This window comes from Ovis canadensis, chromosome 4 (assembly GCF_042477335.2).
Source record: "Ovis canadensis isolate MfBH-ARS-UI-01 breed Bighorn chromosome 4, ARS-UI_OviCan_v2, whole genome shotgun sequence".
NCBI lineage: Eukaryota > Metazoa > Chordata > Mammalia > Artiodactyla > Bovidae > Ovis > Ovis canadensis.
The window spans coordinates 53,774,829-53,794,457 of NC_091248.1; the positions used below are offsets into that span (position 1 = coordinate 53,774,829).

Consider the following 19,629-nt stretch of genomic DNA (forward strand, 5'->3'; position numbering starts at 1 on the left):
CCTAAGCTAATTTGTAAATTTAATGTGATATTAATACATAGATTACCAATTTTTTCATATCAAACAAATGCATTCTAAATCTTTCCTAGAAGAATAAACATGTAACTATAGTAAGGAAAATGTGAAAAAGAAGTGATAGGGGTAAAAAACTTTATCAGATACTAAAATATTTTTAAAAAGTTTATCATTTAAAAAATGTAGTTCTACCACAAGAATAAATTGACAATTAGAACAGAACACAGGATCTAAAAATAGACTCCTTACTGAGATTATATTTAAAATGTGGTACAATATGTCACTGGGTAAAAATTTAAAAATAATAGTGGATCAATAAAGTTCTATTTGGAAAAATAATAAAATTAACCTATGCTTTGCACCATACCTGAAAATAAACTTCAAATGGATAACAGATATGAGCATAAAAATGGAAACCATATAGATACTAGGAGTAAACTTGGAAAAATACCTTTATTTCTTAGATGTAGCAAAATGGTTTCTAATTAACACTCAAATTCTAAAGGCAATAAAAGAAAAAAATAAGCTACAAAAGGTCTCATGACAAAAACATAATCAAACCTATATATTTAATTTCAAAAGACAAATGACAAATTTGGAAACAAGTTTTAAAATGTATATCACAGATAAAGAGAAATATTTTTAATATATAGAAGCTATGAAAGTGAAAAATATAGGACCAAAAAATTAAATAATGGACAAAACATATGAACATAAAGACTTCTTTAGAGAACATGAAAAGTATGCTTAAAGTCACATGTAACAAGAAAAAATTAAAATATAAGTAGAGATTTTTCATAATATGGGACTTCTGTTTTTCACATATGAATTCACAAAAATTCAAAATCTAGTCAACACTATCTTTTGGCAAAACTGTATGGGAATATGAACGCTCATACTTTGTTCTTGGGAATGAAAAATGGTAAAATCCTTATGGAATGAAATATTACAATAATTATATTACATATGCATCCATCTTTTCACCTAACAATACACTATCTGAATATATAGCTCCAATAATATGGAAACTCATATGCACGAGTTTTTGATTTCAGCATTTTCTATGTTAGCAAAACAACACAAATCTACTCTGGCAAAATCACACAATGGAACACTGTGGATTTGCAAAAAGAATGATAAAGTTTTTTTGAATTAATATGAAGTGATTTTCAAGTATATTAGTAATGAAAAAAGGCACTAAAATATATATTTGGTATTCTATTAATAAAAGGTATTTACTCCTAGTAATAAAAAATGGGATATAATATTATATATATAGAACATACACATATAATTTATATATTCATATTACATATGTATATATGTATGTATGTTTGGTATGTATCTTTGGCCAGGAGGGTAAAAACAAAGAAACATAAGCACTATAAACAAGAAACTAATGAAATTGGTTACTCTAATGGTGGGTAGTAGTGAGTACAAATATGACACAGAAGCAAGAGGGAAAATGAGAACAGTCTGAATACATACTCTCATATACCAATACTAATGTTTTAATAGTGTTTTAAATGTTCAGAAAGTAATCTCAAGAAGATGCGGGGGAAAGCACAGAAGTATGCCTATCTGTGTGTCAAAGAGACACCATTACTACAGAATTTGGAAAATAAATTTCAAAATTATTTTTAAACACATTTTTTTTATATATAGCCTCATTGAAGTACATTTAAAAGTAGATAACTATAAATGTGTTTTGAACTTTAAAGTATAAATTTGTTGTTAGGATGTAGCAGATTTGACATTATTTTGTGTGCACTGGAGAACTAAGAAAGAGGAAAAACACATACATGTACCTACAGTCAGTGTTCTTACTACGGGAGAAATGAAATACACCATTAAAATAGAGAAGAAAAATTCTTGTACTAGACTGGAGTTAGAAGTGACCAGTTACTCATGAACACACACACGCAGAGCTTGGCTCTATCAAATGAAAGGGACTAAAAAGATGGTACCAAATAACAATGAGCACACTTGTTTCTTGTCTTTTTACTTTTCATCATTAACATTAACATTTACTTTTCATCATCTGGTGAAACTGAAGAATCCACGCCTAGGGCAAGAAAAGCACAAAGTAAGGCTGGAGTATCTTTTGCCAGCACTTTTGAGCAAGTGCTCAAAAATTCACGTCTCCCTCTCAAAAACTTATAACCTAGATCTAATCATGAAGAAAATATCAGACAAACCCAACTGATGGACATTTTATAACATGCCAGTTCTCATTAAAACTGTTAGGATCATCAAAAAAGAAAGTCTGAAAAAACTGTTACATCTAGAAGAGCCTAAAAAGCAAGACAGTTAAATGTAATGTGGTATCATCCTAGAACACAAAAAGTACTCTAGGTGAAAACTATGAATAAATTGGAACAAAATAGTCTTCAGTTAGTAGTAATGTTGAATAGTGGTGTTAAATCCATCATACCAATATAAGATAGTAGGGGAAACTATGTGGTGTATTAGAACTTTGTACAAACTTACACGTTTTTTTGGAAATTAAAAGCTATTCTAGAATATAGTTTACTAAAAAAAAAAAAACCTAGCTTATAGCTCATCCTCTTTCTCTAATACAGAAAAGATAGGTGTAAAATGAAAAATGTATTAAAGAGCAGTACCATATACTGCATTGCACAATTGTTTTCTTCAGTGAGAGCTTACTTAAATAATTTACTATTTAACAGCCAAAGGTTTAAGATTTCATAATAAAGGAAAAAATAGAATTGTCAGAGGAAAGTATTTTAACTGATACATTCTGCATATATACAAGAATTAGATTTTACAAAATTATGCTTTCTGAAAACAATTTTATTGTGTATTGTAATGATTGCTATATTATTTGTATCAAATCCTATCTCATTTGAATTTGTATATTTAAGTTTAAATCATGAATACCAAACACAGCTATTGAATATACTTACTGTATATTTTATATATACTTTACTAAAGTGTATATACTTTACCAAAGTATATATATATATACTTTAGTAAAGTAAATTAATTTATATAGTTTACTAAATTAATATACTTTACTAAAATATGTTTCTGGAATGCAGGAGACCCGGGTTCGATCCCTGGGTCAGGAAGATCCCCTGGAGAAGGAAATGGCAACCCACTCCAGTACTCTTGCCTTGAGAATCCCAAGGACGGAGGAGCCTGGTAGGCTACAGTCCATGGGGTCGCAAAGAGTCGGACATGACTGACTGACTTCACTCACTCACAAATTATATTTACTTTAGTAAATATAAATATATACTTTACTAAATTAATTCCTGGACAATTTATTTAAAATTTTTATTAAGCTTTCTACCTATTATTTTAGGGTTTCCCTGATAGCTCAGCTAGTAAATATTTTGCCTGCCATGCAAGAGACTCTGGTTCGATTCCTGGGTCAAGAAGATCCCCTGGAGAAAAGATGGGTACTCACTTCAGTATTCTTGGGCTTCCCTGGTGGCTCAGATAGTAAATAATCTGCCTGCAATGTGGGAGACCTGGGTTGGATCCCTGGGTTGGAAAGGGCCCCTGCAGGAGGGCATGACAACCCACTCCAGTATTCTTGCCTGGAGAATCCATATGGACAGAGGCTCCTAGTGGGCTGCAGTCCATGGGGGTCACAAAAAGTCGGACATGACTGAACCACTAAGCACAGAACACCTATTATTTATTCTAATCACATAGCATATTTAAAACCAATGATAATATTCTTTGGCTTACCAAATTTAAAAGAAAATAATCTTAATGTTGATGTACATTTCTAGGTAACATTTTATAGTCTTTTATCATATTTATTCACATAAAAATCAGGACTTTTAGTTACTTTTAAAATATGCAAGATTATTTAAGAATATGTAGTGTTTTTTTTCAAACATAGAAATTGCTACATATATATTAGAAAGAACTTAACTTCTTTTTCTTAATTTTAAAGTTAAGAATATGGTCACTCCTATCAATGTTTAACAGAATGCAAATTGCTCAGTTGAAAAGAAGTGAAAAAATCACATGGGGCATGATAAAAGGCACAGGAATCATTTTAACATGGCTTCCATTGGTTAAATTTGTAACAACTTGAGCATTAAAATGAACAACAGGAGTAGATTATACATCATGTTGAATAAAAAGAGAATCCATGAGTCCCTCTTTACATTACTACTTCTACTAGTAGTTCTGCCAATACCGTTGCTAGTACTACTACTAGAAGTATTTAGTAATACTTAAATGAAGGGAGTTGGCAGAAAAAGTAAAACTCTGAGTTAGAGAAGAATACCAAGAAAGAAAGAAACATAAGAAAGAAAGATAATATTTTAAAACCAACATAGTAATAACTGATTCATGCAGTATTAATCAAAGTATTCCTAAGCCATTTCTAAAAAATTTGTTTGGGAATAGGATGTTGACAGTCTCAAAGTTCTCAAAACTTTTTATTTGCTTGTTTTTCTTATATATGAAGCAAAGTTTTTCCTTTTTATAACCAGGTTATCAAACTCATCACCAATAATTGAAAAAACTGACATCATGTGTCACATGAAATAATGCTATAAATGCAACAAAATATCACCTTATATAATATTTCTGTATTTAACTTGATTTCATTCATGAGGATAATCAGACAAAGTTAAATTAAAGAGTGTTTGTGAGACAGCTGGCTTGGATGACCCAGAATGTCAACCTCATGTAAGACAAAAATCACAATTCAACAAATGTGACTGGTACATGAGTAGTCATTTTATCTCTTGTGACTCTTTTGTGGAGTAAAATTTTTCCATTGGAAAATATATATTAAAGAAAGGCAATGCAAAAGAATGTTCAAACTACTGTACAATCGCACTCATTTCACATGCTAGAAAGGTAATGCTCAAAGTCCTTTAAGCTAGACTTCAACAGTATGTGAACCAAGAAATTCCAGATGTAGGAGCTGGGCGTAGAAAAATCAGAGGAACTAGAGATCAGATTGCAAATATCTGTTGGATCTCAGAGAGAATAATAGAATTCAAAAAAAAAATCTGCTTCATTGACTGTACTAGAGCCTTTGACCGTGTGGATCACAACAAACGCGGAAAATCCTTAAAGAGATGGGAATACCAAACCGCCTTTCCTGCCTCCAGAGAAACCTGTAAACAGGTCAAGAAGCAACAGTTAGAACTGGAGATAGAACAATGGACTGGTTTGAAATTGGGAAAGGAGTACATCAAGGCTATATGTTGTCACCCTGCTTATTTGACTTATGTGTAGAGTATAACATGTGGAATGCTAGGCTGGATGACTTACAAGTTGGAATCAAGATTGTCAGGAGAAATATCAACAACCTCAAATATACAGATCATACCACTCTAATGGCAGAAAGGGAAGAGGAACTAAAGAGCCTCTTGATGTGGCTGAAAGAGGAGAGTGAAAAAGCTGGCTTAAAACTCACATGCAAAAAACTAAGATCATAGCATCTGGTCCCATCACTTCATGGTAAATAGATGCAAAGAAAGTGGAAACAGTGACAGATTTTATTTTCTTGGGCTCCAAAATCACTGCAGATGGTGACTGCAACCATGAAATTAAAAGATGCTTGCTTGCTCCTTGGAAGAAAAGCTATGACAAACCTAGACAGCATATTAAGAAGCAGAGACATCACTTTGCTGACAAAGGTTCCTCTAGTCAAAGCTATGGTTATTCCAGCAGTCATGTATGGATGTGAGAAAGAAGGCTAAGTGGGCAAGAATTGATGCTTTTGAACTGTGGTGTTGGATAAGACTCTTGAGAGTCCCTTGGACTGCAAGGAGATCAAACCAGTCAATTCTAAAGGAAATCAACCCTGAATATTCATTGGATGGACTGATACAGAAGCTGAAACTCCCAACACATTGGCCACATGATGCAAAGAACCTACTCATTGGAAAAGAGCCTGATGCTGGAAAAGATTAAGAGCAGGAGGAGAATGGGGCAACAGAGGATGAGATGGTTGGTTGGCATCACTGACTCAATGGACATGAGTTTGAGCAAACTCTGGGAGATAGTGAAGGACAGGGAACCCCAGTATGCTGTAGTTCATGGGGTTGCAAAAAGTTGGTCACGACTGAGCAAATAAACAGGACCAAGTTTTTCTCTCTTTGATATTCCTAAGAGGCACTTATTTAATTTTTCTTTGGATTTTTTTTAATTTTTAATTTGATGTACAAACTTTCATTTTAATGAAGAAGGAATCTGGCTAAAAAAATATTTTATTAGAGATAGTTAAGTCCCTTTGCTTTGCACATATTTCAGTGTGTTGCTTTCATTTTTATGTTGAATTTCATGAATTCATATGTTTGTAAAACTGTCTTTTTTTCTATACTCCCTAGTATTCATTAGTTTTCATATATTTTATGTTTAGATTGTTATCGTGGGAATGGCAAAAATTATATGGGCAGTTTATCCAAAACACGATCTGGACTAACATGTTCGATGTGGGATAAGAACATGGAAGACTTACACCGGTATGTAAATTTGTTTCTTTAAATATACAGTATGTGGTGATAGCAGCAGATAGATGTATGGAGATACATTGGTATTTCTTACTCTTCATTTATATATCTTAGTAACCTAATAGAAACATTAGATTGATTATTCAGTGTAACTCAATATAACATTTTCTCCCCATGTGGCGAACAATTCAAACCAGCAGATATTTATTGAGCATTTACTGTGTGTTCTGGTCTATAAAAGGTGCCTTGGGGACATTAACAAAAAGTAGACATATGTTTTGGCTTCACCTTTAAGCAGGATATGTTCATATTGAGAAAACAATTCTATAACTTGATAAGACATGAATAAATGTCAAATCTAGTGTTTCATATAGTACATTACATGATTATATTTTCATAATTATTTATTAATAGTAGTTTATAAAATTGATGTTATCATCTTCATGTACTTAGACACCTTAAAATTCCACTTTACTAAAAACCTATTGAGATATGCTTCCTTGTATACCTTTATTTTGACACACTGTTTTTCTATAATTGATGGAATAGATATGGAATTGAAAACCCATATTTCAGACAATGAGATTTTGACATTGAACATATTCACAAAAAAGCAGTTACCTTCCACTTATCTTTCCCCAGCAAATCACTAGTGTGTTTGAAATAATAAAAGAAATATAAGACATATTTATCACATAGAAGAGATTTTTATTAAATATCCCAGAATATATGCAAAAGGATTAAGAGGAAGAAAGGTAGTGTCATTTAATAAAGTATCTACAACATGGTTGCTTTGTATGAGTTGTTATCACATTTGACCATCATAATTATATACCGAAGGTAGTTCTATGTGTGTGTATAAGAATTGAAGGATCTAGAGAAGGTGAGTTATTTTGCTCCCGGTTCCACTTTAATGTTCTTATTCTGTTTCAAAATTTACTCACTAGTGGATTATTCAGTTTCGATTGACTTACTGTCACGAACAGTGATAGTTCTAAAGCAGTGTTCTCTAACACAAATATGCAATTCAAATATGTAAGCCGCACTTGCACTTTTAAGTTTTATAGTAGCCTGTCACTGTTTCCATTGTTTCCCCCTCTGTTTGACATGAACTGATGAGACCAGATGCCATGATCTTAGTTTTTTGCATGTTGAGTTTTAAGCCAGTGATTTCACTCTCCTCTTTCACCTTCAATAAGAGGCTCTTTAGCTCCTGTTCATTTTCTGCCATTAGGGTGGTGTCATCTGTATACCTGAGGTTACTGATATTTCTTCTGGCCATCCTGATCCCAGCTTGTGCTTCATCCAGCCTGGCATTATGCATGAGGTACTCTGGGTGTGAGTTAAGTAAGCAGGGTGACAATATACTGCCTTGATGTCCTCCTTTCCCATTTTGAACCAGTCTGTTGTTCCATGCCTGGTTCTAACTGTTGCTTTCTGACCTGCATACAAGTTTTCTCTGGAGGCAAGTAAGGTGGTCTGGTATTCCCATGTCTTTAAGAATTTTCCGCAGCTTGTTGTGATCCACACAGTCACAGGTTTTAGTGCAGTCAATGATGCAGAAGTAGATGTTTTTCTGGACCTCCCTTGCTTTTTCTATGATACAACATATGTTGGCAATTTGATTTCTGGTTCCTCTGTCTTTTCTAAACCCAGCTCCTACATCTGGAAGTTCTCGATTCACTTATTACAGCAGCCTAGTTTGAAGGATTTTGAGCATTATCTTACTATCATGTGAAATGGGAGCAGTTGTGGGGTAGTTTCAACATTCTTTGGCATTGACCTTCTTAAGGATTGGAATGAAAACTGACCTTTCCAGTCCTGTGGCCACTGCTGAGTTTTCCAAATTTGCTGGCACATTGAGTGCAGCACTTTCACAGCATCATCTTTTAGGATTTGAAATAGCTCAGCTAGAATTCCATCACCTCCACTAGCTTTGTTTGTCCTTATGCTTCCTGTGATCCGCTTGACTTCACATTCTGGCTCTAGGTGAGAGATCATACCATTGTGGTTATCCAGGTGACTAAGATCTTTTTTTGTATAGTTCTTCTGTGTATTCTTGCCACCTCTTCTTAATATCTTCTGCTTCTATTAGGTTCATACCATTTTTGTCCTTTATTGTGTCTCTTTTGCATGAAATATTCCCTTGGTATCTTTAATTTTCTCAAAGACATTTCTAGTCTTTCCCATTCTATTGTTTTTTCTCTGTTTATTTGCATTGTTCACTTAAGAAGGGTTTCTTGTCTCTCCTTGCTATTCTTTGGAACTCCGCATTCAGATGGGTATATCTTTCCTTTTCTCCTTTGCCTTCCATTTCTCTTCTTTTCTCAGCTATTTGTTAAGGTCTCCTCAGACAACCGTTTCATTTTGTTGCATCTTTTTCTTGGGGATGGATTTGGTCACCATCTCCTGTTACAAACCTCTATCCATAGATCCAATCTTTTTATTTGTCACTTCCACTGTATAATCAATCATAAGGAATTGGACTTGTGATATCCGAATGGCCTAGTGATTTTCCCTACTTTCTTCAATTCAAATCTGAATTTTGCAATAAGGAGTTCAGGATCTGAGCCACAGTCAGCTCCCAGTCTTGTTTTTACTGACTGTATAGAGCTCCATCTTTGGCTGCAAAGGATGTAATCAATCTGATTTTAAATAATAGGTTTATATTATCCAGCATTTCTAAAGCTTTTCATTTCATATATGTATTCAATATAAAATTACTAATGAGATATTTTACATTTTATATTAAAGCTTCAAAATTTGGTGTGTATTTATAATTACAGCACCTTTCAGTTTGGAGAGGTCACGTACTACTTTGTTGCCACATTTGGCTAGTAGTTACTCTGTTGGAAATTGCAGTTCTAGGAATTCAAAATTAAGTAGAATTCTGCCATCATGGGTCTTACTCTCTAGTATAGAATGGCTGAAAACAGCAACGCCAATGCCATATTTTAAAAAATCCATTGTTGTTGTTATTCACTCAGTTGTGTCCGACTCTTTGCGACCACATGGACTGCAGCATGCTAGGCTTCCCTGTCTATCACCACCTCCTGAAGCATGCTCAGACTCATGTCCATCAAGTCAGTGATGCCATCCAACCATTTCATCCTCTGTTGTCCCCTTCTCCTCCTGCCTTCAGTCTTTCCCAGCATCAGGGTCTTTACCAATGAGTCAGTTCTTCATATCAGGTGGCTTCAGCATCACTCGTTCCAATGAATATTCAGGACTGATTTCCTTTAGGATTGTCTAGTTTGATCTCCTTGCAGTCCAAGGGACTCTCAAGAGTCTTCTCCAACACCACAGTTCAAAAGCATCAATTCTTCTGTGCTCAGCTTTTTTTATCATCCAACTCTCACATCCATACATGACCACTGGAAAAACCACAGCTTTGACTAGATGGACCTTTGTTAGAAAACTGATGTCTCTGCCTTTGAATATGCTACCTAGGTTTGTCATGGCTTTTCTCCCAACGAGCAAGCAAGCATCTTTTAATTTCATGGCTGCAGTCACCATCTGCAGTTATTTTGGAGCCCAAGAAAATGAAGTCTGTCACTGTTTCCATTGTTTCCCCTTCTATTTGCCATGAAGTGATGGGACTGGTTGCCATGATCTTAGTTTTTTGTGTGTGAGTTTTAAGCCAGCTTTTTCACTCTCCTCTTTCACTTTCATCAAGAGGCTCTTTAGTTCCTCTTCACTTTCTGCCATAATGGTGGTGTCATCTGCATATCTGAGGTGATTGATATTTCTCCCAGCAATCTTGATTCCAGCTTGTGCTCCATTCAGCCCGGCATTTCACATGCTTGTAAGAAATAACTGTAACCAACTCTGCCTTCAGTAATTCCAGCTTTAGATGCTTGACAGTTTTATGGTGAAAGTAGTTATGCTACAGAAATCTGCAAGGACAGCAAATAAAGACATACACAACTGTGTATGTCCTTCCATACACAGTTCAAAGTGCCAGTTGCTAAATATTTACCAACATATCACTGGAAATTTATGACATATTTATTCAGGAACTACAATGATTATAATTTTAAATTCACTGTGTTTTGATTTGCCTTTGGGAATAGTTAAAAATCATTTGGAAAGAACTTGTAGGCTATTGATCAATGAGTAAGTTGCATGGTACCATTTTGGTTTAAGAACAAATCTGTGACTGCATGAAGAGGTAATGCGATGTGATGATTTTGAACGAATACTCTGGAAAATGCTACATGTTCAAACACCTGATCTACAGCTGAAAAAATATGTGACCCTAGACAAATTAATTGTTCTCTGTGGATTTCAATTTCCTCAAATACAAAGTTGCATAATCTTAGAGCCTGTCTCATCAGGTTGGCCTAAGTAAGTATGCAAGTCTGCATAGTAGAATCTGTTACATGCAGGTCTTTCTTGTTTTATTGGTCCAAAAAGTGAACCTCAGTTTGGAAAGACAGTCCAAGTCTCTATGTTGAAGTTCTTCCCAAATTTTAAAAATGACACATTAATTAAATTCAAGCATGATGGTAATTAATGTTGATGTGATATGAGTGGGCAGGCTTCCCTGGTGGCTCAAATGGTAAAGAATCCACCTGTAATGCAGGAGACCTTGGTTGAATCCCTAGGTTGGGAAGATCCCCTGGAGGAGGGAATGGCAACCCACTTCAGTATTCTTGCCTGGAGAATCCCCATGGACAGAGGAGCCTGGTGGGCTGCAGTCTATGGAGTCACAAAGAGTCTGGCATGACTGAGAGACTAAGCACAGAACACATATGAGTGGGCATGGTCTAATAAAATAATATACAGCATTTTTTGCTTTTCTTTTGTACTAAATTTAGTTAAGATGTAAAATGGGATAGCCTGAAATGTTACTCAGTTATCTTTCCAAAAACTATATCTTATATGACAAGTGAAATTTTCAAATTTAATAAGTTTATTAGCACACTGTGTTTTCAGTGTATCTTCCTGTATGCTGTCATAGCAGTGTTGCCAGTGAAGCCTGTTTGCATGTTTCTGAAACATGAAAAAATAAATATTTTTGCAATAGCTTATATTTTTATACATTTTATAACTTAGATCTTTATCATCTGCTTCTTTCTTGCATGGTGCATTGTTACCTTCCCAGTATAATTATTTAATAGAAACAATGTAATAATTTTTTAATCATTTTATCTATGCTAATGATTCAGCCTTATTCCTCAGTTAAAGAACATGCTTCCAAACTGCAAGAACAACAACAAAGTCTCAAAAAATAAAAAAGAAAAATTCACAGCAGGTAGTTTATGTTGTGCCTGTAATGAAAATTATGTGCTGGGGTTGTATCTTCTTGTTTTGTTTCTCTTGGACAAGATGTGTGCTTCTTGTGATGTTCCCAGTTTGCTGTTTATGCAGGCATATCTTCTGGGAACCAGATGCTACTAAGCTGAATAAGAATTACTGTCGGAATCCTGATGACGATGCCCATGGTCCCTGGTGTTACACAGGGAATCCTCTCATTCCTTGGGATTATTGCCCTATTTCTCGTTGTAAGTACATTTTGTGATCTTTTTCAGATGTATTATTTTAAATATACTGCATGCCCTAAAATGATAATTCAATCAGAGGTGGAAGTAATACAAGAGGGCTAGAGTTGATCCCAAAATAAGGATGCACTCCACACAGCAATACATATACACACAATTTCATCTCTCCTCTAGACAAAGAGACATTTTGCTGACATTTTAAAAGAGATTTTTCCTCTCTCAAAAGATTCCTATTTGGAATCCAGAAGCAATACATGCCCATGGTTCTGACTGGGCTAGAAAGACTGCCTTGCTCCACCATCAATAAACTTGATATTAGCAATATATATTGATTCAGGAGGGCTTCCCTCATAGCTCAGTTGGTAAAGACTCGGCCTGCAATGCAGGAGACACCCCGGTTCAATTCCTGGGTCAGGAAGATCCACTCGAGAAGGGACAGGCTACCCTTTCCCGTCTTCTTGGGGCTTTCCTGATAGCTCAGTTGGTAAAGCATCTGCCTGCAATGCAGGAGACCCCAGTTCAATTCCTGGGTGGGAAAGATCTGCTGCAGAAGGGAAAAGGCACTCCAGTATTCTGGCCTGGGTCACAAAGAGTCGGACAGGACTGAGCGACTTTCACTTTTGGGGTTTTCCTATTAGCCCAGATGGTAAAGATTTTCTGCCTGCAGTGAAGGAGACCCTGGTTCAATCCCTGGGTCAGGAAGATCCCCTGAAGAAGGAAATGGCAACCCACTCCAGTATTCTTGTCTGGAAAATCCCATGGACGGAGGCCCCTGGCTACACCGCATGGTTACACCCCATGGGGTCACAAAGAGTCAGACACGACTAAGCAACTAACACACACACAGGCTCTAGAGCACAAGCGCAATAATTGTGGCACACAGGCCTAGTTGCTCCTTGCCACATGGGGTCTCCCCAGATCAGGGATTGAACCTGTGTTTCCTGCACTGGCAGACAGGTTCTTTACTACTGAGCTACCAGGGAAGTCCTAATTTAAAAAATTTTAGAACATATGTTCAACTAACATTTTTAAACTAAAAATTAGTAATGTGGTATTGAAAGACTCGGGGACGTTAGTAGCATTTGATTAAATGCTATTTCAGATAACATTTATTTCAATGCATTCTGAACATTAATTTCAGCAAATATTTTGCTGTCATTGTTCTACCTATATTTATAACCAGGATTTATTTACATTTATCACTAGTGAAAGGCTAAAAATATTTTATCTTCAGAAAATTTGAGTTCTTATCTATTTAACTTCAGAGATTGTATATATCATTTTCACACTATACATTTGCATTAATTACAAAACATGCAAAGGTTTGTATTTCTTTTTTTTTGTATTCCTTTAAAAAATATTTACAAAACGATATGTTATATATTTTAAGATTATCAAGAGGCAAAAGTAAAACTGTAGAAATGTTTTTATTTGTCTATAAATGAACACACACTATATCTTAGTATTAAATAGAGATATATCTACTTATATAGTATCTAAGTATTAATTAGATATATATTTAAGTATCTAAGTATTAAGAGAATACAGTGGTTTAGAGTTGCAACTCTGACTTCCCAGGTGAAAATTGTAGTTCTAACACTTGAAGTGCCTTGGGTAAATTCCTTCCACTTCAGTTTGCATTTACTTATTCATTTATTAATAATTTTAAATTGAGCTGCTACTGTTTGCAAAGCCCTATATAACATTCTAGTTATAGAAAATATAAACAGTGTCTCCTGTACTTAAATCATTTTCAATGTAGAGAAGAGACAGCTACATACCTAATAACAAATACAGTCATTTAAACACATACATATTAATATTAAAATACATAATGAAATGGGAATGCAAACGTCAGCCTGGAAAATATGCATTGTTCATAAAGTTTTGAATTTAAGTTGAAACTTTAAGGATCTATTAAAAGAAAGTTTTCTTTATGCTTTCACTGCTGCTGCTGCTAAGTTGCTTCAGTTGTGTCCGACTCTGTGCGACCCCATAGACGGCAGCCCACCAGGCTCCGCCATCCCTGGGATTCTCCAGGGAAGAACACTGGAGTGGGTTGCCATTTCCTTTTCCAATGCATGAGAGTGAAAAGTGAAAGTGAAGTCACTCAGTCGTGTCCAACTCTCAGCAACCCCATGGACTGCAGCCCACCAGGCTCCTCCATCCATGGGAATTTCCAGGCAAGAGTACTAGAGTGGGATGCCATTGCTGAGGCCATATATCAACACATAGACATATATATCTCTACTGTTCCACAGGAAAAACCTTTATCATTGACAAGTTTTCCTTCTTCAAAGTTAAATTGAGTCAATATAAACAAGATTTGTATCATATATAGTTCATATTTGAGTACTATGGTAGAGATATGAAGGAAAAGTAAAAGAGGAGATGTGAAAAGAGTATTTTAAAAGGTAAAAGGGAAAGTAAAAGGGAAAAGGCCTTGAAAGCTGAAGAAACTAGCAATGCTTTTTAAAAATTTGAAATCTAACAAACTACCCATAATATTTAGAAATCTGAGTTTAAGTGGTTTTACAGCTTTTCTACATATTGGCTTCCAGAAAAAAAAAAATATATATATATATAGATATATATAATTATTAAAGCCTCTAAATTATAATATCTAAACATTTAAAAAATTTTAAATATTTTAGTGAGGCACAATAACAAACTGAATACTTTGCAGGACTATTAACTTGATGCTTAGAAATAGGAAACTTGATATGCAATTAACAATACAGTGAATATGCGGTGAATCACAGTGCCTCGAAAGTTTTTAATTTAGGAGATTAAACTTTTGTTTTAAGAACTATAGTTTTATGTTTTGTTTTATTAAGTGCCCTTTAGGCTCTATCCCAAATGTTATCTTATTAAACATTTATTTAAAAAAAGAATACAATGAATAGTCTAGTCTTTTCTCACCACAACAATATAAGAAATAAATAGCTTTTCAGTTTGGAATTTTTAGAAATTAGGTGGAAAAACCAATATCCTTGATGTTTTAATGACCACATTTATACTATGAACTAAAACAATTACTTCAGCTGACTCTCAGACAAAACTCTCCCTCGGGATAAACTAAAAGGAAAAGGAAATGATGAAATTTATAGTTCACCTTTATGCTCATTCACTTAAAATATCTAGATCTGGAAAATGAGCATAAACAAAAATGGTTTAGCATGTGTTAATTTTCTCAAAATTCCCCATAAATGAAAATCAAGTTTGCATCTATTACAAAGGAATCTATATGCCATTTTTGTTTTGTTGCTGGTTTATTTGAGCTCAGGGCACTTCTAGGGACTAACAACCAGCTGGGTCTAAACAATGCCTGACTAAACTCTATGTCATCAATTCTAAACAGTCACACATTAAAATCCAGGAAATGTCTTGGGTCTCATTCATTACTACTTAAGTATTTTTAAATTCTAGAATCTTCCAAGCCAATCTCTTTGCAGCAGTTAAACCCCACTCAGTAGAGAGGTTATAAAAAAGAAATAAGTATGAAGTGTTTTCAGTACTCTTTTTTTTTTTTATACTTTTCCCTTTACAACTGAGAAAAACCAATCTTTGAAATATTCTGACAAAACATAATTATATTTTGTTATTCCTCTTTTTCCATGAGTGAGGTTGATTTCTATATTATCAAATTATTAAAAAAATGTTTTCTGAAACATAGGGAAAGATTCAGTTATCCTTAATCATATAAAAGATAAAATTTTCAGCAAAAATGTAAATGGGCCAAAATTACAGTAAAGCTATATAGTTTATATGAATGGCCCAAAGAAACAATAATAAGCAGTGAAATGTTCATTGTGTATAATGTTTGGCATGTTGGGAAAATGAGACAGCTCCTCGGTGCCAGCAGTGTAATTCAAACTGCCAACATCATCAAACCGCATTCCTGAGAGTCTTCAAAAATCATAAAACAGGGCTTTCCTCCATCACCCACTACCGTACTTTCAACTTTGTCTAGTAAAAGTGATACAGAATTATTCAAAAAGGTACTATTACATTATTTTTTGAATAAATGTAAATAATTGTCTTAAATTATCAAGTCATGGATATTTGGGTTTCAATACAAAATGATGTACTATTGAATAGTACATTTTATTTTTATATAACAGAAATATGTATGCATGAATTATGTATACATGTATATATTTGCTTTTACAGGTGAGGGGGATACCACACCTACAATAGTCAATTTAGACCGTAAGTAATCCTTCAAAAGAATTGATTATATCTTAGTACCTATGTGTCATAAATGATGTCATTATTTACTTCCTAAAAATATCATTATATAAACTTCCATCATAAAAATAAAATGCTTTATTTGAACACTTTTTCCTGTGTGAATGTATAAAGGTATTACGAAGACAACTGCATGCTAAATATCAAAATTCATTGCTCTGTTAGAAAATGTTATATTAAACTTTGAAAAAGTATGTATAGTGCTTTTAACTTGGGACAGAATATATCCAGTGGACCTTCACCATCCTTTAAATTAAATCAGGATGCTAAAGTTAGAAAGAATGAAACCAGAAGGTTGGAAAGTTATGCACTGTCTTTATCCTGCTCTATCTTTAAAGCTCTTTGCATTTTCTGTGAGGCAAAAGATGACACAATGTGAAAGGTTTAGTTAATCCTCAGTTTAGGAAAATCTAAACTGCGTTTAGGAGCTGCTTGTATCACACATTTCTTGGGCTGAAGGAAGTTACTCAAATGTTTTGGTTTGAGAGACCACCTGCTATGTCCCAGGCTGAAGAAGCAAATGGAAATCTATTTTAGACCATGGACAAGAGTGGATAGGATAAAGCAAAGAACACTGGCGAGGGTCAGGAAAAAGTTTACTTCAAAGAGTCTGTGTTATATCATTTGGATATAATGACTTAAACATAAGTATGTCATTTGGATAAAATTTCAATTAAGATCACTTTGGTTAACACGTTGCAAACCAGTTCTACATTCTTACTATACAAATTCAGAAGTAATAAATCAAATATATATATATTTTCCCCCACTGAGGCTTTCCATTGATATTTAGGAAAAAAGGCACTGTAAATAGCATCATTCTGTTGTGTTGAGGTTGGTAAGGAAAATACAATTGCTGTTAGACCTGAAGAACTTGTACATAGAGAGCAAAGTCATTGTCACTATGATGTCAGTTCTGCTGACCTTGAGTTGATTACTTTTTCTTTGTTATCTATCTACTTAGATGAGGCGAGCAAACATTTTGGGTCCAATTTGGCACTGTAGTCACACTATTTACCTTTGATTTTTTCCAAAATGTTCTTCTGACACAATTACAGTGGTTACATTTGTGTAGTTACCGTCAACGCTTAAGAGAGCTGAGAGGCACAGGTTGTTTCAAAATGTTTTGTCAAAATGTTGTTTGGTCCTCTTTTTAGATCCTGTAATATCTTGCGCCAAAACAAAACAATTGCGAGTTGTAAATGGAATTCCAACACGAACAAATGTAGGATGGATGGTTAGTTTGAAATACAGGTAATTATTAATAGACACAAATCATACATATTTGGATTATTTGCAAATAGTTATATTCCCAGCAGTATGGCCATATGCAGCCATGAGGTTGTGCGCTGCACAAGGCACCCATGTGAGGGGGACACAAGAAGGACTAATCACATTCTGCTTGCCAAACATCCCTGGATTTTGCAGTTTGTGCCTCCAGAAATAGTGCTGTTTAAAATGTTTACAAAAGTCCCATATGTGTTGGCATTGTCCCTGATGTGACATTTTAGTTCTTGTTAAGCAAAAGACAACTATACAGGAAACCTACTTATACCTTGATATAACCATGGTAGTTGTAATACTCATGTTAATTTTCCAATTAAGGATATTATGAGATTATTTTCTAACATGTTTATGCACAATCATAGTAAAACATTTATATTTGATTTTAATTTCTGACTTTTTCATTGTCATTCTAATTAAAGATGGCAATAATTTAAAATACTGGAGTATTCTTTCATTAAGAAAAATATAAATTATACTGATAGTTGAACAGTCTTGAGATTATAATATTTGATATGATAAGACATGTCTATTGCTTAGTGTAAAAATCAATGCCATGTTCTATGTAAAATAGGCTTTCAAAATATATTATTATACAAAATTAAGGTTATTTAAGAAGTAAATACTGAAAATAGGAGCTAGTTTTAAAACCTGACCTTAGAACTTTCTATATACTACACATATTATACCATATGGTAATCAGAATGTTAAAATTTATTCTTTCTATATCTATCTCTTTGGAATGTCATCATGCAACATACCCCAAAGTGCACCCGAATTCTAGCCGCATTTTGCCTTGTTTTCGCCTTGTTTTCAAGACACTCCATATTTCTCCCTCTGGCCTTTGTGCTGTTTGTTGGCGCTTTCTTCCTCCATATTTTTTGCCTACAAAATTTTTATTCTTTAAATACAAACTGGAATATCTCCTTTTTTTTTTTTCCCTCAACCTTCCCTGTTTCTTTAACTCTAGCCTCCTAGAATTTAGGAATAAAATTCATTTTAACTATAAGTAAATCACAGTGACATTAAAGTAGAATAGAGACAACTTGAAACTGGCTATTTTTCTTTCAGTGAATAAGTCAGTTCTTAATAAGCATGAGGGTTATATTCTTTAGACACCAAGTAGAAAATGACCTAGAGTTCCCTTAGTGTGTCTTTCTTTCAAGGAGTAACTCATCAATTTTTATAAAGCTTTATGCTGATAACTGTAGGGTAGTAACTAAAATAGAATTATGAAACTCACCAGAATATTAAAGTTAATCATGCAATGTGAAGACATAATGAAGGCTGTAAAATTTGAGGGTGGTATTTTCTTTACTGTAGAAAAATTCCCAATAATCGACATCTTTGAGCTAATTAGAGGATCTCTGCAAATCTCATTAAATACTTTTGAATTTATTCTTACTCATAGGAGACTTCCTTTTGAAGTCGCCATCTTTGGAGAAGTAGGTGAAACTGTTTTTCACCAGATCAGTGTAGTATAAACTTTTTTTTAAAAGTACTCTTTTCCTTTTAAATCTAAGTTCTTAGTAACAACAGCTGTTTATCTATCCTTCCAAAACTCATACAGAGGAATAGAAACTAAAACTCTCTATATATTCTTATCCTTCTGTGTGGTATAGGCCGTAAATAAATGTCTTAGTCTGGGAATATTATTCTATTACTCTCTCAAGCACTGAACATCTGTACTCTTTGGAAATGTAAATTGTGAGTAGTTGCACTTTTTCCCATGTGTTTGCCAAAAAAGAACACATTTACAGATTTTGGATATCATCAAATAAATATTCTAGTATTTATTATTCTTTACAAATATATTATAATTTCCTAGATGATATATCTTGAAAAACTGTTTTAATTTGATAAGTAAAATGTTATATTGTTGATATTAATCTGGACAAACAAATTTACTCAGTTATATCCTAAGTTAACATATCAGAACTAAATAATGGTAATGAAAGAAGCAAATAGTACATAAATATTATATATGGTTACCACAAGATGGTTTTCAGAATTTAAATAAAAACTCCAATTTGTCATTTTCATAATCAAACACTGAATTTAAATTAGGTCTAAATATCTTATATTTATAGCACATACTTTCTCTTATAAGGATAGACTAC

General features: G+C 33.9%; 1 protein-coding gene across 6 annotated transcripts in view; it reads left to right on the plus strand.

The window, feature by feature from the left end:
* The window catches only part of HGF (hepatocyte growth factor), an 84,387-nt gene that overhangs the window by 57,270 nt on the left and 7,488 nt on the right, over positions 1 to 19,629 (plus strand). For all 6 annotated transcript variants that reach the window (XM_069586664.1, XM_069586665.1, XM_069586668.1 and 3 more), the window contains 4 exons: positions 6,380 to 6,482; positions 11,844 to 11,977; positions 16,148 to 16,186; positions 17,383 to 17,479. In XM_069586664.1, coding sequence (XP_069442765.1) covers positions 6,380 to 6,482; positions 11,844 to 11,977; positions 16,148 to 16,186; positions 17,383 to 17,479 — 373 coding nt within the window. The remainder of the gene's footprint in view (positions 1 to 6,379; positions 6,483 to 11,843; positions 11,978 to 16,147; positions 16,187 to 17,382; positions 17,480 to 19,629) is intronic.